Raw genomic sequence first — 27983 nt, 5'->3', positions numbered from 1 at the left:
ACACAGATCAGATCATGGAACATATTCCTAAATACATTAGTGACTAAGTGCACAACAGGGGGTCAAAAGCTCCCCAAGTAATTTATTTTTGTCCTCTGACCCCCAGTGATTTGACTGGGCCAATTCATTTATTAATTAGGACAGGGGTTGTTAATAATATTTAACTCACTATTGTCTATATGGTGAGAATGAAAGTAGTTTTTGTCTGAGCTTCCTGGATGATGCAACAAAAAGCCCTGGTTTCAGACAGCACAAGTTAGAGTCAGACACCTCCCCTTCTTCTTCTCTCATTGTGACAAGAGCCTGAAGTGAAATCACTTGTATTCCAGAGGAGATCCACAGCTGGCTGCAGACAGAGTGCATACTTTTTTATTCGAGACAAGATGGAACAAGTATTGGCGCCTTTAAGGGAGGCTGTGAAGGAACAGGTGAGTCGAAATGATTGTGCGATGAAATTAAATTGTTGATTGGATAATTGTTTGTATGCACTTCTCAGAACAGTTATATGATTCAAAATGATTTCTGTGATCAGATGAGGAAGTAATCATTTTTACATTACCATACTGTAAAAAAAATTCTTTTTTTTTTTTTACATAGTTTTACATTTTAGGAGCATTAAAACAGATGTAAAACAAATTTCTTACAAAATGATCAAGTTGTTTGGATAAATTGCTGGAACAGGTTTTTTATCTGCATTTCAAGGGATGTTTTTTAAATTAATTCACATTTGCCGAATTGATAAGAAATTATACATAACAGAGACTCATGGTGTGAAAACCAAAATTTAATTAAAAATTTTAAACTGAACATTGCAGGGTACACTCTGCTTTAAACATGTATTTGTGACATTAATCAAGGATTGTAAAAGATGTGTAAAACTGATCAGTTCATATCACCTGCTGCTCTATCTGCAGTTAATACTAAGACATAATGACTTTACATCCTCATAGGTCACATATCAGCCATCATCTCGTTTCAGCTGCGTTTGCCATGTGCCCAATGTGTTGCCTTGAATCCACTACAACTGTGCTGTGAAAGAGAGTTAACAAATGCACACACACAAAAAAAAAAAAAAAGGTTAAATTGTAAAGGCGCCTGAGTGTGAGTGTGAAGATGAGCTAAGACATGGTATTGTTTTTCCCACAGGGTGACTTGGTGCATCAGTTGAAGGAGAAAGGCTCCTCAGAGCACGAGGTGAGCAAAGCCGTGGCGGAGCTGAAGGCGCGGAAGAAGGTTCTAGAAGCAAAGGTCAGAGCAAAGTCTGGTTAATCTTTTTCCAGATATCCTTTGGCTTCACTTTCACTTTTTGTATGAGAATATTTCCTTTACAGTTGATTTGGGTGTTTTTACATTCAGTTTGAAGAATAATTTTACAAACACTCATCACCTCTAGGAGCTTGCTTTGCAACCCAAAGATGACGCAGTGGACAGGGTGAAAATGGAAGACACGTTAAAGAGGAGATTCTTCTACGATCAGGCTTTTGCCATATATGGAGGTAAAATATCATGACAATAGAGAGGAGAACCGAAACCACCTAGCTGCCTTTTGGGTGATGGATGACTTTCTACACAGTTGACGTCCAGAGAGAGAATTAAAAATGCAACAATATGGAAGTAACAGGGAGATGTTAGCTGAAATATTTTACTGGTGGGCCCTCCCTTTGAAAACAGGTGTGAGCGGCCTGTATGACTTCGGCCCAGTTGGCTGTGCCCTGAAGAACAACATCCTGCAGGTGTGGAGGCAGCACTTCATCCAGGAGGAGCAGATCCTGGAGATCGACTGCACCATGCTGACCCCCGAGCCTGTCCTCAAGTGGGTGCCAACAAACTCATGCTCCAGCTGCTCTTGGCCGAGTTAAAGTGCAAATTTAAGTTCAACTTGCAACAGATCTGCGCTAAAAAAAAACTTTTTTTTCAGGACATCAGGGCATGTGGATAAATTTGCTGACTACATGGTGAAAGATGCCCAGAGTGGAGAGTGCTACCGAGCCGATCACCTCCTCAAAGGTGCCTTTGTCCTACCATCATTACATCATTAAAATAAGCCCCACCTGGTCCAGTCCGCTGAGTTTTCCATTGTTTCTTTGCACTGCAAAGAAGGTGTCAGATTTCATCCCTGAAGGGAAAGGTGACCTGGTGACCTGGAGGCAACACACATGAACAGAGAAGATAATTACTAGCTGAGCTGTGACTGTCCAAAGTATATTCATCTGAAATTTGCACATCATAGATAAGAATAACTATATTATAATAATCAGTCTGCCACTAGATTTTGTTGCTATTTTCCACCTTTCTGAATTCATTTCTATAGATCCAGTTTTAACAGAATGTGCAATATCACCTGTACAGAACAGGCTTAAACCTGTTGTACTGTGTTATACAGTATGTCCCCGGGGGGGGGGTTAGATAGAGGCAGGGCGTTGGTGGGGCAGAAGGTCTGGTTTTTCAGGTGTTCCTCCTTAATTTAGACTTTGTCTATTCATCAGTTAACACACTGGGCATGGTTTAATTATACTAACATAAGTTTATTTATATACCATGTTTATATCATATAGTAACAAGCTAAGAAAACCAAATGAAAATCCTGATCTTGTGCTTTGACACACTTTCACTTTTATTTATGTGTAGACCATTTTTTTTAAAATTCTAATTATTTTCTGTGATTTACAGGCATATACAGGCTTTTAATGAAAAAGGCACAAGAATTAGTTAGGATAAAATCACTTTATATGTAAATAGACTGTATTAGAGTTTAATTTCTTACGTTTTTCTGCTGCACTTGTCTGTATAAAAAGTGAGACACTATATTGTTCAACCTTTAGTTTTGTTATTTGTACATTTTTATAGGCACCTGTGTCATTTAACTTTGTTTAATTGACAAAATGAGGAGTCAGACTTATAGCTGAATTTGTGCTGAAAAAAAAGATACCATGCATGTGGGGTAATGACAAGAATGACTGCACAGAAAGTCTGCAAAAATGAACTTAAATGAACATGGACTCTAGAGTACTATTATCCCTTAATTAGATTTTTTAACCATAAAATTAAATTAATTTGCCCATACTAAGTAATTACTAATTTTAGAGGGCTTTTACCTCTTTGTATTCACTGAAACCATGTATATAACCAATTTAAAATAACTTCATATATTACAATCCATTAATTTATCCATTAATTATCTCTATATTTGCAGTGAATTTAAAGGGATTTTTGCCTCCCATCGTACTTCCATTAAAAATGCATTAATATATCACAATCCATTCATTTTAAATGACTGAATCTCAAGTTTGAGGCGCAAATACTACAATACTGTTTGGAATACTAATCCCTTAAAATATCAATCATTTCTAAAATAAAGCAAATATATTGTACTGATATAATTATTAATTTGTAGAATATTAGATCATTCAGAAGATAAATAATGAATGATGAATTTGTATTCAGTGGGCTAATGCTCAACAGTATGACAATAGGAAATTCTTTTATCATAAAAAAATGACATTTCTGGTGCTGAGTTTCCTATTGTCTATATAGACATAGACAGTAGGTTTACAACCTACAAAAGTATCCTGTTAATTAAGATCTGAGTTACTAAAAAGTTGTGTTGCTCTGCATGCCCAGGTAAATCCCTGCTATTTCTTTCAAAGCTAGTATTTGATTGGAGGCCGCTCACGGAGGTGTTTGTCTCCTCACAGCTCACTTGAAAAAACTGATGTCCGATGAGAAATGCTCGGTGGAGAAGGTGAATGAGATGGAGGATGTGATCACTCAGGTGGGTGCTTCACAAACACAACGTCGACGCGCACGGAAGACGTCTGGTGTTGGGCGAAAACACTGACATCTGCTGGTGGAGAAATAATCATCTATTGCACTGCCTGCTGTCTTTTGTTTTCAGATGGATAACTACACTCAGCAGGAGCTTGCTGATCTCTTTGTGAAATACAACGTCAAGTCTCCCTCCACAGGAAATGACCTCACATCCCCCATCTCCTTCAACCTGATGTTTCAGACGTCCATTGGGCCGGGAGGCAACATGCCCGGGTACTGACCAGCTTAACACACCATCTATCTCTAGCGTCTCACGTGAAAAAGCATTTTTTGCTGTATTGAAATTGTGTCATCTGTTTGTTTTTCTGTGCAGCTATCTGAGGCCTGAGACAGCTCAGGGAATGTTCCTCAACTTCAAGCGTTTATTGGAGTTTAACCAAGGGAAACTGCCCTTTGGTGCCGCTCAGATAGGAAACTCCTTCAGGAACGAAATCTCTCCTCGCTCTGGACTCATCCGTGTCAGGTAGTCAGAAAACTCTGGCGTGCTCGTCTGGCAAATTACGACAAATGCACAACGAGACTTAAACTTCTACCTGTTTGCAGAGAGTTCACCATGGCTGAGATTGAGCACTTTGTGGATCCAAAGGAGAAGGTCCACCCTAAATTCTCCAAAGTGGCCGACCTGGAGATCCTGCTGTTCTCCTCGAGGGCTCAGACCAGCGGACAGCCTGCACAGATCATGAGGCTGGGGGATGCTGTGGAGCAGGTAGGGCTCATCTTATCATATGTGGGTGTATGTTTATTCTTAGTGAAGGGAACGTGCCTGGTCTTATGTGGACACAGTTACTGATACTAATTTCAAACAGTAGGAAACAGATGAACAATAAGGTAAGTCTGAATTTATGAAAATGCTCAGATTCCGCTTGAAAGATGTATTTAAAAAAAAAAGATACAGCACAAAAATGCGTCAAAGTTAAATATAACAAATATGGCCCTTAATGTTTTCAGCAGTATATCTTCTGTGTGTCTGCTGCAGGGAGTGATCAACAATTCAGTGCTGGGTTACTTCATTGGAAGAATCTACCTGTATCTGATTAAAGCGGGGCTCTCCAAAGACAAAGTGCGCTTCCGGCAGCACATGGACAACGAGATGGCTCACTATGCGTGTGACTGCTGGGATGCAGAGTCCAAAACCTCCTACGTAAATCTTTTTCTCTTTTATTTCTCCTGTAAAAGCTCAACAGTTGAGAACAACGGGACCACATCTACGTGTCTGATTCTTACACATGGTTGTTTTTCTCTCTCAGGGCTGGATAGAAATCGTGGGCTGCGCTGATCGCTCCTGTTATGACCTCTCATGTCACTCCAGAGCCACCAAAGTCCCTCTAGTGGCAGAGAAGCCTTTGAAAGAACCCATATCCTTCTGTTGTCCCAGTCTGACAACCCTGACTTTAATCACACCAAATTATAGTTAGTTAATTTTCATTTCTGTGTCACGCCAACACAGACATTTGTCCCTTTACAAGATGTTATTTATCCAACATCAAAACATCAGTTGCCAAATTCAGTAATCTTCAAATCCTACACATTGTCACGGATGTAAGGGTTTGAGGGGTAAAGGGCTGGACCCAAATGCAGCCGACGCATGGGAGACGGTGCAGACGGGTTTATTAAACTAAAAAGGCAGACATGAACAGACGACGTGAACTGACGAGGACAAACCCAGAACTAAACAGACGAACCGACACAGACAAAGGGGAGCACAAAGACTATATAGACAAGGGAGGCAAGATTGATTGAACACAGGTGAAACACATTAGGGCGGGGCAGACAATCACCACACAGAAAACAGGACCAAGACAGGAAGCAAAACACTGAGACACACAAGGAAACAAATTACAAAATAAAACACGAAGTGCACGGGGAAACAGAGCACAAGACAGGGAAGACTAAACTAGACACTAGAAATACCCAAAACACAGAAAACTAAATCAAGAAAGTCCAAAAAACCAAAACCCTGGAGCCTCCAGGCTGAGACCATGACACACATGATAATAAACTTTATTTTTATAGCACAAAACATGCATAAGATGCAGTAGAATGTGCTTTAAATAAAATGAATCAAATAATGATGACATTAAAAAATAAAAGAAGAAGATGAAGTTAATTAAAAAGTACAGTCAAGACCCAAGCTTTTCATGAATCCTGCAAGTACAAATTGAAAACTGCCAAAAGAGTGAGCTGTCAATGTTAGTGCGTAGTCTATTGTATTAGTTTGTATAGTGTGTCTGTTTTACACCTTAACTTCTTCACACAAAGTAGTAAATGTTGTCCAGTTTGAACCCAACAAAGGAGCCATAGGGACGGCCTACAAGAAAGATGCCAAGCTGGTTCTGGACTACCTGTCCGTCTGTGACGAATGCTACATCAGCGACCAGGAGAAGCTTCTCAGTGACACTGGGTAATTACTGATCACTGCAGGGTGTCCTGTCTAACAAATGTGCCATAATGTTTATTTATATTATTGTATTCATGAATATTGGCGATGCTGTGTTCGTGTCTATATAGGGAGTTCAGCTTTGAGTCGGAGGGCAAAACATTCAGACTGACCAAAGACATGGTCAGCGTGAAGAGGTTCCAGAAAACCCTGCACGGTAAGAGGTGACATCCACATCAAACCTGGCTTTGTAGCTGTAGAGTAGCTCAGTGTGTTGTTCTTGTGGGAAAACAACCGTCTCTGTTTTCCCACAGTGGAGGAGATTGTTCCGAATGTAATCGAGCCCTCCTTTGGCATCGGCAGAATCATGTACTCCATCTTCGAGCACTCATTTCGTATCCGGCAGGGGGACGAGCAGAGGACGGTAAGAATGCTTCAAAACAGAAATCAGATCTGAGTGAGAATCACATGCTTGTTTTGATTTGTACTGTTCCTTTTAATTGATGATTATTTATTTCTTGCCCAGTATTTCAGCTTCCCTGCAACTGTAGCTCCATATAAATGTTCCATCCTGCCTTTGAGCCAAAACCAGGAGTTCGTGCCATTTGTCTGCCAGTTATGTAAGTCTGATACAAACAGATTTCAATACAATGTCATTCAGTTTAATGGAATAGTTCAACATTGTGGGAAATATGTTTATTTGCTTTCTTCACATAGACAAACAAAGATGGATTTTGTTACCTTTGGACAGAACCATGCATAGCTGTTTAGCCTTGTTTTCAGTCTTAATGCTAAGCTAAGCTAACTGGCTGCTGGCTATAGGCCAGACATGAGAATGGTATCAATTTTCTCTCAGCAAGGAAGTGAATAAACATTTTTCCCAAAATGTTCAACTGTTTATTTAGTTGTTATATGAACATCAGATGATTTTTTTCTCCTTCTTAAACTCAGTCTGGTCACTCCTTTTTCTCCTTTTTTTTCTCCTTTCAGCTGAGGCGATGACCAAAAATGGTGTGTCTCACAAGGTGGACGACTCTTCAGGATCCATTGGGCGTCGCTACGCCAGGTCAGACGAGATCGGAGTGGCCTTCGGCATCACCGTCGACTTTGACACCGTCAACAAGACGCCTCGCACAGCCACGCTGAGAGACCGGGACTCAATGAGGCAGATCAGGGCCGAGGTAGAACCTGAAATGACTGTAGCTTTTAATTAATGAAAAGCACCGCATCTGTTTTTATCTTTGGTACTAATTTACAAAAATGTGTTTTTTGCAGGTCACTGAGCTACCAGAGGTGGTTCGAGATCTGGCTAACGGCACCTTGACGTGGGCTGAGGTGGAGAGCAAGTACCCAGTGTTTGAGGGACAGGAGACCAGCAAGAAGGAGTAGGCAGACAGGGATTCCTCTACTGTTCACTCAGGGATCATATTGCCAATAAAGATTTTGCATTCAGTCATTTTTTTTTTTAAAACTCGCTTAAAAATATTAAAAATCCAAATGGAAATTGTTATGATGGTAATGCACAGGCTAAATATTATGACTGTATTTGCGGTGAATAGAATATTAATTCCATTTACTGTATCTTTATCTGTATTCAGACATACAGACATATTATGGTATACAGATCAAGTAAACAGCAGCCTCTGGAGATTCACATTCGTCACACAGACTGAATGAAAACTACTCACAAACATGCTGGAGGGCTAACAGAGTCCTCTGTGGCCTCATACCTCCAACTGCATTATTGCCACTTGAACAACTCTCTTAACAACTCCCAGTGGATGATTCTATTAAAGCAGAAAACATTCATCCTGTATGTCTTGACTTTTCCAAATAAACCGCATATGACTCTTTCCATTGTGTAGACATGCACGTTGTATTTTTTATATGTATGCTTTGTGTTTCCAGCTGTAATGTTGCCACTGCATCTCACTGTATTGCGTTTTGTGTCACTGTCACTAGTCAGCACTGCTTGTTGTCGCACAGCTGCAGTTCATTGTAGAATTTGAGACATGGAGGTTTGGCTACAGCTCAAAATTGCAACAAGCTTAGACGCTCCCAAAACAGATCTGGCAACTAGGAATATGGAAAATATCACAGGGAGAAAAGAGAGAGGAGGGCCTTTAATTTGACAAATGTTAAACACACAAATACACAGAGCTGACGTAAGAAAATGCGATAGATGTATTTTCATGGTAATTCATGCTCATTTGTGTGTAATTACAGTTTAATAGTTTGATACTTAATTGTTTTACACCAATGATGACTATTCTGCACTTGACATACATAACCATGTAGGTTTAGGTGGGTTAACCCTCTACTGCATTATTTAGAAAGGTAGGAGAAATTAATAACATGCCAAGATCAGAGACCCTGAGTGACTCCTGATGTTGTATGGCTTATAACCTATTATAATGATTTAGCCCCCCCCCCCCCCGTTCCGCCCCCCTCTGTGTCAGTGGTCAAAGTATAAATACATCCCGTCACCTTTAACCAGTGGCAGCTCCCTCTCAGGGAGTCAGAGGGACCTGCAGCCCAGCCTGCGCCCCCGTGGATGCACAGCAGATACAACACTTTACATTCTCTCATATGATTTGTTTAACATGATTCTTTAAATCTTAAATTTTTTTCTCAACAAACTGAAAAAAGGTTCGTTTTATAGCAACTTCTTCAGGGGCTCGCAACTGCTGCGTTCAAGGTCAGTATCACAACAGGTGCTGCAGAGGACAGACTGAAGAGCATGACCGTGTGGCATTTCAACAGCAGGCATCTCAAGCAGACATTGTGAGGGGAGAACAGGGAGAGTTTTTGATGTTGCGTATAATTTATTTGATTCAGCGTGAGTGCTGTGAAAAAAAAAAACTTAGTTAAGTTGGGTTTCTGTTTAACAAAGCGATTTCTTTCAGTACAAAGGCTACTGGATTATTTCACTGGAGAGAAGTTGGCTTGGATAAAAATAGCAGGCAGCTGCACTTTGTTAGTCTTTACCTCTCTGAAGTCCAATCACTGGAAACTTGCCCATTTGCCCTCCATTGTTCTTTCCTTGATAAATGTGATATGTCTCAAGGAGGGAAAAGCAGATAAAATTCCTAAATAACTAAAAGTTTCAAGCAACTAGATACCCAATTATTGCCGCGTGGGTCTGGTACTGTATCTCTGGAATGTTAAAAAGAAAACGACGTATTTTGGTACAGAAGAAGATGCATCAATATAAACCCACCTAGCTATTCTGAACAGGCTAATATACATATTAGCTTGTATGAAGAAGTAGTAAGTGGAGAAATGTAACTGAGTACATTTACTCAAGTACTGCACTTCAAAGCAGTTCTGATGTTCTTCACTTGCATATTTTAATTTTCCAATACTCCACTAGATATTGTGGAAATATTGAAGTTTTTGCTCTACAACCTTTATTATACAGCTGTAGTTACTAGTTACTTTGCAGATCACGTTAGCACCTCTTGGTTAAGCATTAAAATGCGAATTACACTGGTAATTTTATATTATAATAATATCAAACACTCCGGAAGGAGCCATTATGCTGACCTTTGAGAACTTTTAGTTTTGATACTGAATCTAAAATATTCCATTACAAGTAAAAGTCCAGAAGTATTATGAGGAAAATGTACCTTAAGTATCAAAAGTAAAAGTACTGATCATTTAGAATGTCATATCATTAATAATACATCGTGTTGTGTATGGATATTATTACCTAATGCCAATTTGTCTATTTGTGGTCGATTTTAGGAACTTTATACAGGTTAGTGTAATAATAAAGCTCTGTATCACATTTTCTAAGCTCCTTGTGTGCTTTACATCTAAAATCTCCAGTGCAAAATTAATCAGTAACTAAAACCTTTACATGTAGTGAAGCAGAAGTATTAAGTAGCATAAAAAGGAAATACTCAATTTGTAAATTTGTCTAAATTTGTTCTGGAGTACAGTACTTGAGTAACTGTAATTCCTCCACTGCTCTTAACGATGTTAAGTTGTGTGATGTGTTAATGTGTAAGCTACATGATAATGTAGTAGGTGGTGCAGTGCAATACAAAGCAGTGGTGTAATGTTGGTATATTTACTCAGGTACTGTACTGCAGTACAGTGTTGAAGTACAATTTCCTTATACTTCTACTGCTCCACATTTAAGTGGGAAATACTGTACTTTTTTACTCCATCACATATTTCACAGCTACAGTTAGTAATATATAAAATATGATGTGTTTATAAACACTGATAGGGGCCAGTCTGCATAATACTTACTAGTACATAGTACTTTTACTTTTGATACTTTGAGTACATTTTGTAATAGTTCTGTTGTAGGAACCAATAGAATAGGTTCCTGATTTGTCAAATAGGGGGTAAAACTTGTTTCAGCTGTACATATAAAAAGTTGACTGGTCTGATGTTGTGTGTTCAGGAGCCTCTGGAGCTCTTCCTGTCTGTGTCACCATGGGGATCAAAGCTGCACTTCCCAAATATGAGATCTACTTCTACAACACTGTGCTCTGTCTGGCCATGTTCTGGGCCGCCAGCTGGATCTTTGAGGTGTCCAGTTGTGAGTATGACACAAACACACAAACACAGGAGGAAATATATATATAATATCATGCTCATGTAGAAGTACTCCAAATTCTCTTAAATTTGGGAATCACAGTTGAAACAAAACTAATATATATATATTTCTCATGGCTTCGTCTTGGATGATTCCAAATGGAGAAGGTACTACACCGTCTCTGCCAACACTAAAAGCGTTAAAAAAGAAAACCACAACCTCTCCATCCCCTGCTGCTGTTTGACAATGTAATCAGCTGATACACATTCACACCTGCTGCCACAGGTGTTCCACATGAACGTTTGCAATCAAACTAACAGGTAGGATGCACAGTCTGCACACGCCCCCACACAGTCCTAATTAGAGGTCTAATCAGGCAGTTGAATGAAAACACCTGTGTGGGTCCACCATAAATGTGTCGGACAAACATTTGACATTTGAAATAGAATTCAGCTATCAGTGATTTCATTTTTTTTAAACTTGTGCTTATCCCACGGTCAAATGTTTTCCATTTGCCCGTAGAACAAATGAACACTACTTTCAGCTACCGATTCCATAATGCAAAATGTCACTTTTTACATTGGTGTGACAGTAAACCTGTCGGTGATGGTGATGATTTTGTGTCCAAAATCTAAATTTACAACTTACTATAGAGTGAAAAATTGAGAGCACATAAAAAGCAGTGAATAAGTAAATGAGGGAGTGATTTCTGACACAGCCATTGTCCGCACCCAGTGCTATGGTGGGCTCTGTATGGTGATGCTGTTTCTAAATGACCTCAAATATATCTGTAGCGTTTCTGTACATATCATCATCATATATTGCTGATACTGACATATGTGTAACAAACTATCCCAGATCGTAACCATGGATTCTTTAGAAGAAAGATTTTCTCACAGACCGTGTCATAGTTCAAAGTTCAAACCAAACTTAGATGAAATATCGCCCTAACTGTGCCATAACAGCATAACCCGTGTGCAGCTCTGTAATGCTTGTCTTTCCAAAAGTAGAAGAGTGCAATGCAATGCACTTCAGGTTGAGACATACATACCAAGTTATATTTAATGCTTGCTGTGTAGTACAGTCAACTACAGACACAAACACAATGTGCAATATACATACAGAGGCAGTGTCACTGCGTGGAGGGTGAAGACTTGGAGCTATGCAGACCACGCAGAAGAGATCAGGTGTCAGTATTAACACCGCAGAGCAGAAGAGGAAAATAGGCCCAGTGTTGGCCCTGCATAGTGTGTATCGTGTCTGTATTCAAGGACAAGGGGATTAAAATAAAAGACAGAAAATAAGGCATCAAGTGACAGAAAATGAAAATGTAATGTAAGTGAGATGAGTGAGATAAGTTTGTATCTTGCTGTGTTGCAGTTATCCCATCAAACTTTATTTTGACAAGAAGCCAGGAAGCACAATAGAGATAATTGTCTAATATCATTTGGTCTTTGGTTTAATTTTCATCCTTGTTTATTTTTTCTAATTCCAGCCAATGCAAACAGAAAGACATTCAAACCCACTGTAAAACCAGGGTGGTACTACTTTGGGAGGAAAATGGTGAGAGAGCATGAGTTTATTAAGAGTTCTTTGATACACATCTGCTGTTTCTAATTTTTACTCTCTGCTCACCTTTCTGCAGGATACAGCTGATTTTGAGTGGATGATGTGGTTTTCCACATTCAGAGAGCACATCCTGTTTGCTCTCTCCGGTCATGTGCTGTTCGCCAAGATCTGCTCCATGCTGGCTCCACAGGTTCTAAATAACTGATTAATTGATTCATTCACTGAGCTCCTCTAAGGAAGAGTAATGTAGTAAAAGAGGTGAAGGACTCAGGTTTAATGATCTGAGCAAAGCACCGAGTCGCCATGAAATAAGATGGAAGAAACGATCATGTTGTCCGCCACCATGAATTCATCTCTCACTGTGCTGTTATTAGGAAAACTTGACATTTCAGAAATCCACTTTGTCACAATTTATTTTTACTGCATTGCACAGTAGCTTTTTATATCATTATCTAAACAGCAGATGATGAATGGGACCAGGTGGAAAGAAAAACACTGAGCGAGAGTCAAATGGAGGGATGACTGCAGATGAAGAATGAAAGAGACAGAGGGAGCAATAAATAGAAATGCAGCTCTATATTTAGCAAGATTAGTTATGTCAGTTTAGTTTGGTTAGACACCATTAGACCACATGTCATATCATGTGTCAGCAAAGTCTGAGGGTGAAAGTCTATCCTTAAGTCTTTGTCACTACTGGATACAAATCAACAAGATGGCCTCATGATGAACAGGCCTCCGTGGGGAAATGTTCTTCTAGTTAGAAACAATTTTATCTTCTGGTGCATTTCTGAGTAATATGACAATTCTAAAGCTGCGTGATTACGTAGACTTTGGTCGTGTGGTTGTGCGGTGACACTATTTTTCTCTCTCACAGCACAGGTCCTTGGTCTACATGGTGTATGGACTCCTGGCTGTGTGGACCAGTATGGGCTGGACCTACGTCACGCTCATCCTGTCCCACTGTATCCTGCTCTACAGCATCTCCTTAGTGAAAATCCGCTGGCTTTGCTTTGTCACCGGTCTGTTTACCCTCGCTACATTCAAGTGTGAACCCTTCGTGTCCTGGCAGGTAAAATGCTGCCTAGATAGTAGGAGAAGTGATTACACAAAGGTATAAAAAATGTAAGGAAATGATGATCTTATTTCTCTTTTATTGTTTATTTGTCTTGTTTCGTCTCCACATAGGCTGGATTTGTGGAGGGGGACTTCGAGCTGCGTAATGTTCTCTTCTATGGAGGTTGTGGGTTTACGATCATGCGCTGTATGAGCTTTGCTCTGGAGAACTGTGAAAGGAAAGATGGGAACTACAACATCCTGGAGCTGCTCAAGTACAACTTCTACCTCCCCTTCTTCTATTTCGGGCCCATCATGACCTTTGATAAATTTTATGTTCAAGTAAGTTGAACTAGGGTCTTTTTTTAATTTCTAATTATTTTTGTTTAACTTCATTTTTTTTTAATTAAAGTCATTCAGCAGCTCCCAACAGTTTTGGTTTGTTACCCTTTAAAATAAAAGAGTGTCACCTGACTAGGCCTACTCATAGGTTTAGATTTGATTTGAATTTTTTAGAGGTCTAAAAGGAAAAAAAAAAACAATAAGTAACAGGTAATTCAGAAGAAAAGGACGGAGCAACAGTTTTGTGTCATTTATCATGAATGTATTTCTCCTGCTTTCCCGTTCTGTTAATTACTTTGCAATCCCCTTGAGGTGGTCCTTTCCCCCAGGTTGGGAGCCACTGTCCTAGAGGATGCTCTGATGTCTTTGAGATGTGGTAATCATCCAAAATTGACAGGTTCTCTCTTGGTCAAGCCATCACAACATATTGGAGGAGATCATTTAAAAAAAACATGAGAATTAATGGAAAAAGAGTCAGGGTTCCCTTTACTGCCTTTTTCACGTGAAGCACAGACTCAGAATTCCAATCAGATTTCATGCATTTATATCTGCGTTAACAATAAAATCAATCATTATATTTGTAATGTACACCAAGCCCCCCCCCACCCCCCCCCCCCCAGCCCCCCCCCCCCACCCCTTTCATGAGCTGCAGAGTAGCAGTGTAGACGTTTGGTGTCTTTGACCTCTTGGTAGTTGAGACACGTGTCTGCTGCCCCCTGCAGGCCAACAAGTCGGACCTGACAAGGAAAGAGCAGGAGATGTGGAATATCAGTCTGCAGGGCCTGATCAACCTGGGGGTCGTCATTGTAGTGGACGTCCTCTTCCATTTCATGTACATCCTCACCATCCCCACCGACATGAAGCTGCTGAAACACCTCTCTGACTGGGCTCTAGGTCTGGGCCTCCTCCTGGCAATGGCTGTCGTAGCAGTTCTTTGCCAGTTTTGGCACAAAATAACATTTTCTACCAACTGTTAACTGTTCTTGGTGTAAACTGAAGGTATAACTGATATGCTTACATTGTTTCCAGTGGGTCTAGCCTACTTTAACTTGGTGTATGACTGGGTAAAAGCAGCTGTCATGTTTGGAGTCATCAACACAGTATCCAGACTGGATCATCTGGACCCTCCCAAGCCACCAAAGTGCATCACTATGCTCTATGTGTTTGCTGAAACGTGAGTCGAGTTTCCACAGCTTGATCGCAAGTGCTTCATTACACTCACGATATAACTCTGTAATACGAAACCTGATCTTGACTTCTCTTTTCTTAGCCACTTTGACAGAGGAATCAATGACTGGCTGTGCAAGTGAGTGTTTCAGAGAGACAAATACATTAAATTAAAGTCTTGTTAATCCTGTCAAATTTAGAGGTTGTGAATGGTTTCATTCTCCACAGGTATGTGTATGATTACCTGGGTGGAAAGCATGAGAATGTGGTGGAGGAGCTGGTGGCTACACTGTGCACCTTTGGCGTTACCATCCTCTGGCTGGGACCCTGCGAGGTGGTGCTGATCTGGGCTTTCTTTAACTGTTTTGGCCTCAACTTTGAGCTGTGGACTGCCAAGCTCTTCTCCATGGAGCCGTTTGCTTCTTTTGAGGTTGGTTTACATTTCAGTAAAAAATGCTTATTGTTTAGTGAATTTATTTTTATTTATTTATATTTCATTTTATTTTATTTTTTTACAGATGGCAATGTCAGAAGCAATGTCCCGCAGGATTAGAGCCGTCTTCAATACTTTCAACTTCTGGAGTATTGTTTTGTACAACATCCTGGCACTGAACAGTTTGGACTTTGCTAAGTTGGTCACCAAACGGCTGCTTCTCAGAGGTAAATGTTTTGTTTCATTTTTTTTTTACATCGAAGAGGGTTTCCTTTTTTTCGCCAGCTCTATTAATAATGAAGTTGCGCATCTCTTTACCTTCCCAGGCTTCCCTATAACCACCATCATCGTCATGTTTATGACCTACTGCCTGATTCAAGTGATCAAGGAGCGAGAGAGGAGACAGGCCCTTATTGATGATCCTGACCCTCTTCCTCCTGCCCCCCCTCCAAATGCCACCCCCAGCCCGACCAGCGCTGCAGCTGCAACTGCCGCTGCCCAGCCAGTCGCAGATCCCAGCAAGGAAAAAGCAGAGTAGATCTTTAATGTTCAACTAGTGATGCAGATAATGAAGGATGTAGCAGCCAGCAGTATTATTGCCAATCTAGATTTTATAATGTAACTTTTAAATGGATGCTTTACTTCTGCTGATGTCCAAAACAGCATTTACTGTAAATATGTTTACCATCAGTTGACTGTAAAAAACAAAATAAATCTTAATGAAAGACAATCATATTTGATGTATTACATGTACAGTTCACCTCTCGTGTTTACTGGCTAGTTCCCTTTGAGAATGACAGTTAAATAACGTTACTCTTAAACTGTTTTACACTGTAGGGAGGTAAAAGCTAAATTTCATTTCCTGAAACCTCTGCTTTCACTGTTAATGCAAAAAAAAATAAACTGCAAAGATTTGTTGAAAGTGCCGCGTTTTGTTTCTTTATGGAAAGTTTCTGACCTTTCTGGTGGATCTGTTTAAATATGAATGTGAGAGTGAGGCTTTTTACACCATTTGACTCACTGTTGTATCTTGTTATTAGGGGTGTGAGGTATTTCTGTAGCATTACATCAGTAGTATAGCTTAATTCCTGTTTGATGGAAACACTTTTAAACACTGAGCGGTGGAATGGCTGTGGACACACTTCTGATGAGTCACTGCCTGGAGCTGAACAGTGTGGTCATAGGTAAAAATAACATGAAAGAGGGGAGATTATGTTTGACACACTGACTTCACTACTCCACGGGGATTTCAATGAATCACATTGGGGATGTTGTTTTAACCAAACCACTCCAATGCTTTTTACACTCTGTGTGTGTCAAGCACAGACAGGGACACAGAAGAGAAGAAGAGTTCTCAAGCCGTTTAATCAGTCCAAAATTCAAAAACCAGGAAATCCAATTCACAGGGCAGAGAAACAAAATCACTAGGAAAATACTCGGAATCCAAAAGGCAAAACTGGTCAACAACACTAGGAATATATACTGAGAAACAGCCGCTGGACCGCTGACAGGAATCTGACCAGACGATCTGGCACAGACGCGAAAGAACACACCACTTATATACACTGGATGATAACGAGACACAGGTGTATCACATTAGGGGAAGGGAGGCAATCAACAGGAGGGAAGGAAGCTAGACAAGACAAGGGAAAACACACACACACACACCAAAAAACAAACAGTAGAAGTAGACAAGAAACAAAAACTAAACCTACCAAAATATATAACAAAACTACCGGGCCCTGACAGTGTGGAGTTTGGATCTTCTTCCTGTGCCTGCGTGGCTTCTCTCTGGGTACTCTGACATGCACATCAGGTTGATTGGAGACTCTAATGCCTTAATATACTGTGACCTTTTACTATAAAATGGCTTATTTATGCCTTACTATACTATATTGTTTTTGTGGCTTTTTATGCCTTACTAAACTATGACATTTTTTCTTTTTCTTACTGCACTGTGATGTTTCTATTAAGTTTTTATGCCTCATTATAATTAACATAATCTGCCTTTCACTTCATATTTATTTACTACACTCTGTTGTTGTCAGGCAGCACAGTAGAGACTAAAAGTCCCTGGAACACCCCTTTAATTCAATGAAATATCACCATTATCAGCAATTAAACAATATCTCAAAATTCAGTATAGACATATGTATATATGTATTGTGTTTCATAAGTGTCCCTCTTTAAGATAATAATCTGAATTGTATAAAAGTGGATTTGGGGGGACAACCAAATTACAATATTTGTAATAACAATAATCTGTCATAATTTTTATATCATCTGTATCTTGTTCCATAAAACTGTGTAAATATCATTTAAATGAACTAATCTAACAAACTGACAAGGTGACACAGTGGCTTTGATGACTCAGCCACAGAGACCTGGTGGGGCAGCTTTTAACACAGCCCCCTATGACTCAGGTCAGACATATTTCCCATGAAGCAATGTGTCAGCTGTCTGAGTGTGGGTGGATGTTCCTGGGGAGTGGGTAGCTGTAGGGTTGGAGGTGGGAAAGAGGGACTGAAGCATGGATATTGCATTTCATGTTCCAGAAAGAAGCCCATAGCTCCACACCGAGCACCCAGTCTATAAATAACCTCCCAGTTGGAGCTCAGTTGAAGGGTCAGGACAGCTGAGGGAGAGGGCCGCCCCTGGGTTCAGCTGGTGTGGGCTAATAGCAGACTGACTGTGCTTCTGAATCCTCTTTCCAGCCTAGAAATTAGAACTACTCTGCTAAAAAGAAGACTTTTTGTTTGATTTGCAGCCCCTGAAAGGCTCTTTATACTCACCTGCCACTAAAAATGGCTCTACCTATAAACCCCGTGGACGAGCCCAGGATGTACCAGCAGACGCTGCTCCAGGACGGTCTGTACGACTTGCTGGAGAATGACAAGCTGGTTGACTGTGTGCTGAAGATCAAAGACAAGGAGTTCCCCTGCCACCGGCTGGTCCTGTGCGCCTGCAGCTCGTACTTCCGCTCCATCTTTCTATCTGACCTAGAAGAGAGCAAAAAGAAGGAGATTGTCCTTGAGGATGTGGAGCCTGGAGTCATGGGGCTGATCCTCAAGTACCTGTACACCTCCAAAATCAACGTGACGGAGCAGAATGTTCAGGACATCTTCGCTGTGGCTAATGTCTACCAGATCCCTTCAATTTTCACTGTATGTGTCTCTTTCCTACAAAAGCGCCTGAGCCTCAGCAACTGCCTGGCTGTCTTCAGACTTGGCCTGATGCTAGACTGTCCCAGGTTGGCTGTCTCTGCCCGAAACTACGCCTGTGAGCGCTTCCAGCTCATCTCCAGAGATGAGGAGTTCCTCCAGCTGCTCCCCAGTGAGCTGGCAGCCATTTTGACAAACGACAACCTGAACGTAGAGACAGAAGAGGCCGTGTTTGAGGCTTTGATAAACTGGGTGTCCCAGGATGCAGAGAACAGAGAGAAAGAGCTGCCAGGTATGCTGGATTGCGTTCGTTTGCGTCTGGTCAATGAAGATTACCTGAAAGAAAAAGTGGAGAAACACAAACTGATGTCTTCAAATCCTGAGTTGCAGCAGAAACTCCAGCTGGTTAGGGATGCTCGTGCCGGGAAAATACCTGAGGTTAAAAAAAGCAAGAAGGAGAATGGTGGAGCAGAAAAAGACGGAGAGAGGGAGGATAACGAGGAGGAAGTAGAAGGTCTTCTTCCAGGCATCCTGAATGACAACCTCAGATTTGGCATGTTTGTCAGGGACTTGATACTGATGGTCAATGACACGGGTGCTGTGGCGTATGATCCATCAGGGAACGACTGCTTTGTAGCATCACTGTCCACACAGATTCCCAAGAACCACACCAGCCTGGTCACCAAGGAGAACCAGATTTTTGTGGCAGGAGGATTATTCTTTGATGAACAGAACAAGGAAGATCCCCTGTGCTCCTATTTCCTGCAGGTAGGAGAGGCTCTAAATAAAGATTTGATAGAAGAGAAGCTGATAAAAATTTGCAGTAACAGAAACTGACTCGCCTCAGCCTATTCTTCTGATATTTTATCAATAACTCAAACCCTGCAGTATCTCTTAAGACAGTAGTAAGCTTTAAAGTTTTACTTTCATTTTCAAAAAATATGGTATGATGCAACAAAAATACTGTTGAATTTGTGCTTGAAATTGCTTTAAAAACCCACTGTCCGTTTACTGGGTGAGTTAGCACAAACTCATTCTGTCCAGCTAGCATTTGTTCAAACCCATAAAACTTTATTTTAAATTCAAGTGGAGATTTAAAGAAACCAAAAGGCTGAATTTTGAAGAAAAAAATCATCTCTTTGGTGAAATTATGTAGTCTTACAAATGCTGGAGACTTGGGTTGAATATTTCAGTACATGTTGTGTTTGCACATACAGAACACGGATGCATCTGTTCATATCTGTCCGTGTGTGTTACAGCATGTATTCTGTACTGTACAAATGTTTTACTCCTGTGACCTCAGTATGACCCGGTCAGTGCCGATTGGCTGGGGATGCCTCCGATCCCATCTCCCCGTTTCCTGTTCGGGCTGGCCGAGGCAGAGAACTCCATCTTTGTGTTGGGAGGGAGGGAGCTGAAGGAGCAGGAGCACACGCTGGACTCAGTTTTGGTCTACGACAGACAGTGAGTGCAAGTTTAAGTTCATGTTTCGAATCTTAGAAATGGATTATTTAATACACTGCACCTAATTGATTAACACATTTCCTGTGATTTTGCATTTACAGATCTTTTAAATGGGGTGAATCAGAATCCATTCCTTACCCAGTTTATGGACACGCAACGATATCCCACAATGATGTTGTCTATGTGATTGGAGGAAAGGGGGAAAACAAGTGAGCATAAAGTGTGATCAAAATATTAATGTTTATCAGTGGCAATTTTTATGATATAGGCCTTTATTTATTAATTCAGCAACTCATTTTACTTTTATATAAAAGTGACCACCACGGAATGACAAATCTCAGAGGCATTATCTTCTTTGTCTCCTGTGAAAAGGAGCTGTCTAAGAAAGATGTGTGCTTATGATGCCAAGAGATTTGAATGGAAGGAGCTTCCGCCCATGAAGACCGCACGCTCCTTATTCGGAGCCACCGTTCACAAGGACAAAATATATGTGGCAGCAGGAGTCACCGACAACGGCCTGACAGACTCTGTGGAGGTGTACGACATCGCTACCAAGACGTGAGTTCATCGAAATCAGTGAATATGGCTGACAAAGGAGAATGTAGATGTCTCACAGAGTAGCTGGCGCACCCCCCGAGGTCATCGGAGGTATAAACCTACAAGTGTGACATCCTCTGACCCCCTTTTTTCAATCATATTTTAACATTTATAACCCTAAATGTGGTGTTTTCAAAAGAGACTTGGGCAGACTTTGAGGTGCATAAAAAAAAGAAATATTAATTTCCCTACTGAACTACTCAACTCATCTTTAAGTGTCTTGTATTAACAGTATCTCTGTACGTGTGTTTACATTTTTCAGGTGGTCAGACTTCGTAAAGTTTCCTCAGGAGCGTAGCTCTCTGAACCTGGTGTCTTCAGCTGGCTCGCTGTACGCTATAGGAGGTTTTGCCATGATGCCTTTGGAGGACAGTGAGGAGATCGTTCCCAAAGAGATGAACGATATCTGGAGGTGGGTCACAGTGATCGACACGCCTCTTTTAATCCAGACATTCATGCATTCGGTACATTGTGATGTACATCACAAAAGGTAATTTAGAACGGGAATTTACTTAAATATTTCCACTTTTTCCAGCCCAAACCAAAGAAAATCACCGGATAAATTGTCTCTGTGTGTTTATGTTAAAGAAAAATTAAACTGATGTTCCATTTTCAGCCGGTATTCTAATAGCATGTGCTCTGCAGTGTTCTACATTTTCACACATCACATTAAAAAAAAAAATCCCAGGGCATGTATGAAATGACAGTGAACACTAAATACTGATGTTCTGCACCCTACTGCACCCCTGTCTGACCTCCTCAGGTACAATGAGTCAGAGCGAACGTGGAACGGGATCCTCAGAGAGATCCAGTACGCTTCAGGGTCCACCATTCTGGGGGTCCGCCTCAACACCCTGCGTCTCACCAAGATGTAAAACCACCTCCGGTGCCTGTTTGTCCACAAAAAAAATCAATGGTGGAGTCCACAGTAGTTTTACAGCAGTCCAAGGACAGGTACAGCCGTGCTCAAGGTCACAATGACATACAACATGAGCACATTTGTCACGAATCAGCTTGTGTGTTTGGTGTTCTCCTTGTTTTATTTTACATAATGTGACAGCAGTTCTAAATGTGCAGCTACTTATGATTCTGGCCTAATGTCATGGACAGTTTTTCTTTTTTAATTAATGACATTTTTATATGTTACTGACTCAGTTTGTAAAATTGTAAACAATATGTAGTTGTTTTTTTTTTTTTTGCAATGAATGGAATAAAATTTAAGTATTTAAGTACCAACCAAAAAACGGTCTTGATAATCATGTAAAATGTGCTGACAAGTAGTTGTGGATTTCCCAACAGATGGCAGCAAAGTCACGGACTAATGTAAGTGCCTTTCGAGAGTCTGACTGAAACATGACACTGTTCAAAAAACAATTTCAGTTTGTCTGTGCAGAGACAAAGACACAGCACACACCTCCGTTTTCAATAATATATCTATACTGTTTAATATTGAAATGATTTCATTACGTTCTGCTGTGTTACAGATGGTAGACACTAGTCAATAATACAATAAAAGACAGAAAATACAGTCTAATGTTATTAGCACCTCTAGACACTATTGTCCTTGTACTGTTTTTAGTATTTTAATATAGCTGAACTTGACAACTACTGCCTACACATGGTCTTTGTACACCAGAGTTAACTAAGACATAGTGTTTACATTATAAAGTAGAATCAGCAAATAACAGTACACAGTATGATTTCTTTAACACAGCTGCAAAATGAGTAAGTATGGGAAATGTAGAGGGGTATGTGGATAATACATCTTTGAATTGACTACGGCATTGGTACCTACGGTTATCGTCACATATACCTTTGCCCAAAAAGGGGAAAAGTCACCATCGAGCAAATTTGTTAGACCAGGTAACCAAACTTTCACATGCAAAATGGCCAACAACACTTCTTTCCAATTTCATGTTCTTTTATCAGCCCAGCAACTGACAAATTATAGTCGAATATTTTCAGACGAGTCAGAAACACAAAAATACATAGTTCAGTTAGTTAAATTATCTAAATTGAGTGCAAAAAAGAAATATAAAGCTTTATACATTTCCTGCCAATCAGCTGATATCATCATCTATACTGTATATTCTACTGCATTCAATAATATCTCTGTACAGCAGTAGCTAAAGCATTTTAGCTTTTACTTTGATGCTAGTTAGGTAATGCTAATTAGAAAGTCACAGACACATTGTTCTTATGCTCATTTTAACTTCATCTTTAAGCAAAAACAACAACGAATGTAAATCTCAGACTTCATGTGATATCTTTTACATTTTATGTCTTACAATATATACTTAAATTTACATCTAGCCTTCGGCTTTTTAACCAACTGATTTAAGTTAAAGAACAACGAAACCTTTAGGTTATATTTCTTTTTACTAGGTCTGTGATTAATTAATCTCAATATAGATTGATTTGTTTAGTCTTTTCTTGATCAATAGGATTAGTTTGTCTATAAAGTTTCAGGAAAAGGTAAAAAAATGCCCATCACAAATGCCCAGCAAACACAGTGATGTCTTCAAATGTGCTGTTTTGTCTAGTCAACAGTCTAAAAGCCAAAGATACAGTTTACTACCACAGAAGACTAAAGAAGACTGCCATGCTTTCGCAAGAGAAAAAGATTCAAAGCCATTAATCAATTATCAAAAATAGTTGCAGATTTTTTTTTTTTTTTTGTCAATGGACAAATTGCTGTTCTACTTTTTACACTCCATTTTAATCATTGAACTAACAATATAGTTAATTAATGTATTATATTTATGACTTGTCTGATAACCTTTTGTCAGTTTTGGATCTCCATAACTTTGCCCAAAATACGGGATAATGGAAAAACAAACAAACAAAGAAAAAAAAAAAAAACTCCTCCATTGTCTTAAAAAAAAAAAGTAAAACTTTTTTCTTCCTCAATAAAGTAACATTTCATCAAATTCTTACATATATACAAAGCTTTCCCCCCCACCATCTTCTTGACACTTTAGTAAATGCTATGAAAGTCAGATAGTCATATTCCCATTTTCTTGGAAGCTGAAGGCCACAGAATCAAATCCTTTTGGACACACACTAAAAATTACAAGTCCCAGCGGAGACTCAGCTTTGCAATCTCATGAGCACTCTCTGCTTTGAAACAACTGCCGTTCTTAATGCTTCATTATGTGACAAACATTTGCCTTGGGTGCAATTCAGAATGCACAGTCACTACGGTGGTGTCTAGGCACCCACTTACCATCACTGGCAAACTCTCATTTGAGGACAAGAGCAGGTCCACCTTTGCCAAATCTAATACAAGCCTTTGGCTGCTAGCCTTAGTAAAGGAGAATTTGGCTAATTAAAAGATATAAAACCTACATGCCTAGAATATAGGACTCCTAAACACTGTGCAAAATTTTCCCTCTCACTTACTAGAATCTCGACTTTACTGCCATTTAACTTTAAAAGACTAAATTAAAAAACACACTTCAACAAAAAGGATTTGTTGAGTTCTTTTTCAGGATTCGGGTGCTTTAAGGGGTCCCTATAAAACATTACTTTGATGATGTCACAGATGGGTTTTGTCTTCTTTGCAGATGGATTTCGGGAAGACTTATTTGCTAGGCTAAATAATCCAAGACAAAGGATTAACATGCAAATTCTGCTCTCTAGGGTAGATTTAAACTTTCATAGCCAAGTCAGTCTCTAAACCTTCTATGGATACCGTGTCATGCACTATATATGTAATATAGTGTGTAAAGTGGGATAAGCCAAATAATTTTGTTTGATTTATCATAACAGCAACTGATTAATACTGCACTGATTTGGAAGCCAGTAACTTAAATACATTCTAGTATAACATTATTGTGATCTGATTCCGAGCAGGTACATACAGTAGGACTTATTATTTTTGCAGGGTCTGAACAAACAGTTTTGTCATCCCTTCGGTTGAAATGCTGTTTCAGAGGACTGAACCCCTGCCAAGAACAAAATTCTGGCAGAAGCTGCATTTTTCTAATTTCCTATAATCTTCTGCCATGGAAATATAAAAAAAAAACAAAAAAAAAAACAAAAACAAACAAACAAACAAACGAATAAACACCTACCATCAGCAGATTTTGATTCAAATAACTGCTACTGTATCAGCCTTCAAACTCAACCAGCTGACCTGGAGTATAAAGTGCTCGCAGTAATGGATATCTTTATCATTAATCAATTTTGGCAGCTGATGCCTTCCTTTACATTTTCTCATAGCATGAAATATAACAGTCACATATTAAGCTCCTTCAACAGGAGCAAACTGGTAAGACCTCAAATTTTTTCTTGATTATGATAGTGATCAGGGAACAAACAAAACCAGAAACAACCGTAGGAGTACTGAATGCACCCTCAGGGAGGAGACACAAATACTTGTCAAAGAGCAGCACAATAGCAAAACAGGCAGACTGAAACACAGAAACACCAGTTTAGGTGCAGGGTTACACATAACTGACTGCTCACAGCTGAGTTGTCCTCAGTGTGCGGGATGCCACACCACAGCCAATGATCCACTAAGTTATTCTAAAGCACAAGTCAGGTCCAGGTCTGCCGCTTCTGCAACTTACTAACCGCATCTTCTGATCGGTTTGAAACAAACAACACAGAGAAAATCACTGTGATTTGTAAATGTTGTCACTTGGTACATTTAGATGTAAAACCTATGCTGTTGGATTTAGATTTCTCTACCTTTACACATCTCTGCTTTCTATTTTTCCTTCTTGCATCTGCATACATGTCCCCATTATGGACTAGTGTGGCAATCAAAGTGCATAAATCAGTAGTAATAACTACTATCCCTCCTCCTTTACTGTCAGCTACTATCACTATCCATAACACAAAAACATTCAAATCCCTCCAAGTATAAGGCAAACACACAAGCTATGACCACAGTATTTCAGTATTGTCTCTTGGGCTAGTGCTTCTCGAAACAGTGAAGTGGTAAGTGGATCTTCAGTCTTTTTTTACGATCCCAAATAACTATGGGCTTCTCCAATGATGACTATGAGTGATAATGTACTCCGAGGGAGGCTGTTCTCTTTCTTTAGTGTAGGATTGCTAACAGAGTGCAGTTTACTGAGTTGCCACAAGAGAGCAACAATCCTTATGTTTGTGTGACATTGACAGGTTGCATTTATCCCCGTCTGTGTCAACAGCCTGTTGTCCCCATCTACCAATGACAAGATCAGATTTGAGATGGGTATAAAATGTTGGCATTTACCTCCTCAAGTTGCTCAAAATATCTAAATTGTAGCTCATTTCTGAAACCTGGAGCTCACTGTCCAGTAAGGCTAAATTGGATTTATCACAGCCAACAAATTCAACAGCGCTACACTTTTCATTTAAAAAGGGCAGTCTCAAACTGGACCCTGTACAAAAAGCAGCAAATCAAAATAGAAAAAAAAAAACTAAAACGTACCATTACCAAATAACATGTGATGTGGCCCTAACGATTTAACCATGGCAGTTTAAGAAATACATTTAACAGGGGTGGGCTAAGACATAAGACTACACTAAGGTGCTTAAATCTGTCTTTTAAATAAAACAATCAACAGCTTATTACAATTACAAAAGCTTAATCCACAAATTCCAACTTCCGCTACCACCAGCCAAGACACGCAGGGGCACATTCAACTGACTCTCCCAATGTAAACATGAGGAATTAATCACAAGGAAGAAACACATCTTAACAATATTTACAGGTTAGTGCTACACTACAAGTAGGCTAGCTATAGATAAAGTGAGCGGGAGTGCATCGATAGTGCACAGAGACTCTTTTTGGATAAGAAACCGATTTAAATGTCAGATTTCAATAACACGTTGACATTTTGGGAATTATGTATATTTGCTTTCTTGTTGAGAGTAAGATGAGAAGATTGATACCACTCTCATGTCTGTCCATTTGATGTTAAGCTACAGCTACCGACCGATTAGCTTACCTTAGCACAAGGACTCGAAACAGGAGGAAACAGCTAGCATGGCTCGCTTCAAAGGTAAAAAAAAAAAAAATCAGACTACCAGCAATTCTAAAGTTAACAAAGTTATATCTTTTTTTGTTTAAGCTGTACAAAAACTGTAGTGTAAAAGCGACAATTAGTGGACAACCAAGAAGGCACAGCGCTGTGAAATCAAAAATTGTCAGTTTTAAATGGATTAAACAAACAAGGTATAACCAGTTCATTTTGGATCTTTAAAAAGGTGCTGGTACATTGATTTTGTTACCTTTGGACAGAGATCGGCTAGCTGTCTTTATGCTAAGCTAAGCTAGTTGCAGCTGGTTAGCTCTGTTTCCAGTCTTTTTGAAAGGCTAATCTAATGTGTAGTTTCATATTTGATGGCCAGGTATGAAATTGGTATCTACCTTCTAATCTCTCTGCAAAAGCAAAAAAGCGGATTTCATAAAATGTAGAATTATTCCTTTAAGACTGTCAAAAAGTCAAAAGTGCACATAGAGCCACTATTTTTTTTTTTTTGTATTACACCACATTATTTTGCATGTCCAGGTCACTGTATGCGAGTTTGTACAGAAATAATGATGTAACGTTTGGGAGCTTTTTTTTTAGTGATGAGCTCTGTTGTGCCAAAAGTAATCACTCTCAGTGCTATTTTGGAGATTGGAATATAACGTTTAGCATTTCACAATATACATCATGACGAAATGTGCACACTTAATGAGCTACATAAGCAGGGTTTTGTGAATATTATTATTCCTACACGGTTGGTATTCTGCAAACTAATTACACAGATTGGGTTTAATCGGGAAATGAGCTGTAAGTTAACACTAATATTAGAATTAACCCTACAAATATACTGTAGGTCTGAGTACATTAGGTTTTTACTAACAAGTCACAGAAAAGTGCCATATCGTCTCAAAGCCAGATCTACAGGAGAGGAGCGCGCTTGCTTAATGTAAGCAAACGATGAGAGTCAGCAATTTACTCCATCTCCTGATTTGGGGAAGCTCACGTGTTAATTAGCTAAATGTAGATCTGAGTACTCTCACCTCCCATATCTGCTTTACATCTGACACACACTCTCTCTCTCTCTCTCACTCACACACACACACACGCACATACTGCATTGCACTGTCGACTCTCCACGCATCACAACTTCTCTTAAGTCCTTATAAATTGACGTTAACGTGCCACGAATTACACACTATCACAATTATAAAAACGAAGACAATTAGGAGTACATTTTAAATATCACTAGAGTTAAATGTAAGGTGCAGGATCGATTATAAATGCTGTATAACATTACCTAACTATAGCAGGTGAGCTAACAGGATTTGGTTATTGGCAATGCCATATACATGTATATGCTCAAAGACAAATCAGCATTTGGTTATTGCTGGGTAGGAACCAGAACCACTCGCTACATCTTGGCAGAGAACGGAAAATAAAACATTTTTTCTTATTATGGTGTGGTTCTCAC

General features: G+C 39.7%; 3 protein-coding genes across 3 annotated transcripts; all 3 read left to right on the top strand.

Annotated features, from left to right (window-relative positions):
* The first annotated feature begins 317 nt into the window (after window positions 1–317).
* Window positions 318–8058, top strand: LOC111220973 (glycine--tRNA ligase-like). Its single transcript, XM_022744283.1, has 17 exons — window positions 318–428; window positions 1147–1248; window positions 1394–1496; window positions 1672–1813; window positions 1919–2007; window positions 3696–3772; window positions 3896–4041; window positions 4142–4291; window positions 4372–4534; window positions 4805–4969; window positions 5076–5183; window positions 6084–6229; window positions 6337–6422; window positions 6520–6629; window positions 6732–6825; window positions 7196–7386; window positions 7481–8058. Exons 1-17 carry the CDS (start codon window positions 384–386, stop codon window positions 7592–7594), a joined length of 2031 nt encoding a protein of 676 aa, XP_022600004.1. The 5' UTR covers window positions 318–383; the 3' UTR covers window positions 7595–8058.
* Window positions 8059–10654: 2596 nt separating this feature from the next.
* Window positions 10655–15859, top strand: hhatl (hedgehog acyltransferase like). Its single transcript, XM_022744356.1, has 11 exons — window positions 10655–10760; window positions 12253–12320; window positions 12403–12516; window positions 13201–13395; window positions 13512–13721; window positions 14444–14615; window positions 14751–14895; window positions 14992–15027; window positions 15117–15318; window positions 15407–15548; window positions 15648–15859. Exons 1-11 carry the CDS (start codon window positions 10655–10657, stop codon window positions 15857–15859), a joined length of 1602 nt encoding a protein of 533 aa, XP_022600077.1.
* Window positions 15860–18076: 2217 nt separating this feature from the next.
* On the top strand, window positions 18077–21538 carry klhl40 (kelch like family member 40). The gene is made up of 6 exons (XM_022744269.1): window positions 18077–19250; window positions 19786–19946; window positions 20048–20155; window positions 20319–20504; window positions 20806–20955; window positions 21307–21538. The coding sequence occupies exons 1-6, from the start codon at window positions 18126–18128 to the stop codon at window positions 21416–21418; spliced, it is 1842 nt and encodes a 613-aa protein (XP_022599990.1). The 5' UTR covers window positions 18077–18125; the 3' UTR covers window positions 21419–21538.
* The last annotated feature ends 6445 nt before the right edge of the window (window positions 21539–27983 follow it).

This window comes from Seriola dumerili, unplaced genomic scaffold, assembly GCF_002260705.1.
Source record: "Seriola dumerili isolate Sdu_G_001 unplaced genomic scaffold, Sdu_1.0 BDQW01000079.1, whole genome shotgun sequence".
NCBI classification, from domain to species: Eukaryota; Metazoa; Chordata; class Actinopteri; order Carangiformes; family Carangidae; genus Seriola; species Seriola dumerili.
Note: the sequence above shows the minus strand (reverse complement) of the source record. Positions and strands in the feature narration are given on the sequence as shown.

What these genes read in the sequence shown, in the direction of transcription:
- LOC111220973 (XM_022744283.1), top strand. Translation starts at nt 384, where the DNA reads ATGGAACAAGTATTGGCGCCTTTAAGGGAGGCTGTGAAGGAACAG. An exon ending in AGCCGATCACCTCCTCAAAG is followed by an intron (nt 2,008 to 3,695) that starts GTGCCTTTGTCC and finishes GTCTCCTCACAG; the next exon opens with CTCACTTGAAAAAACTGATG. An exon ending in AGGGGGACGAGCAGAGGACG is followed by an intron (nt 6,630 to 6,731) that starts GTAAGAATGCTT and finishes TTTCTTGCCCAG; the next exon opens with TATTTCAGCTTCCCTGCAAC.
- klhl40 (XM_022744269.1), top strand. Translation starts at nt 18,126, where the DNA reads ATGGCTCTACCTATAAACCCCGTGGACGAGCCCAGGATGTACCAGCAG. An exon ending in GTTTTGGTCTACGACAGACA is followed by an intron (nt 19,947 to 20,047) that starts GTGAGTGCAAGT and finishes TTGCATTTACAG; the next exon opens with ATCTTTTAAATGGGGTGAAT. An exon ending in TACGACATCGCTACCAAGAC is followed by an intron (nt 20,505 to 20,805) that starts GTGAGTTCATCG and finishes TACATTTTTCAG; the next exon opens with GTGGTCAGACTTCGTAAAGT.
- hhatl (XM_022744356.1), top strand. Translation starts at nt 10,655, where the DNA reads ATGGGGATCAAAGCTGCACTTCCCAAATATGAGATCTACTTCTACAAC. An exon ending in CCTCTCTGACTGGGCTCTAG is followed by an intron (nt 14,616 to 14,750) that starts GTCTGGGCCTCC and finishes CATTGTTTCCAG; the next exon opens with TGGGTCTAGCCTACTTTAAC. An exon ending in AGCCGTTTGCTTCTTTTGAG is followed by an intron (nt 15,319 to 15,406) that starts GTTGGTTTACAT and finishes ATTTTTTTACAG; the next exon opens with ATGGCAATGTCAGAAGCAAT.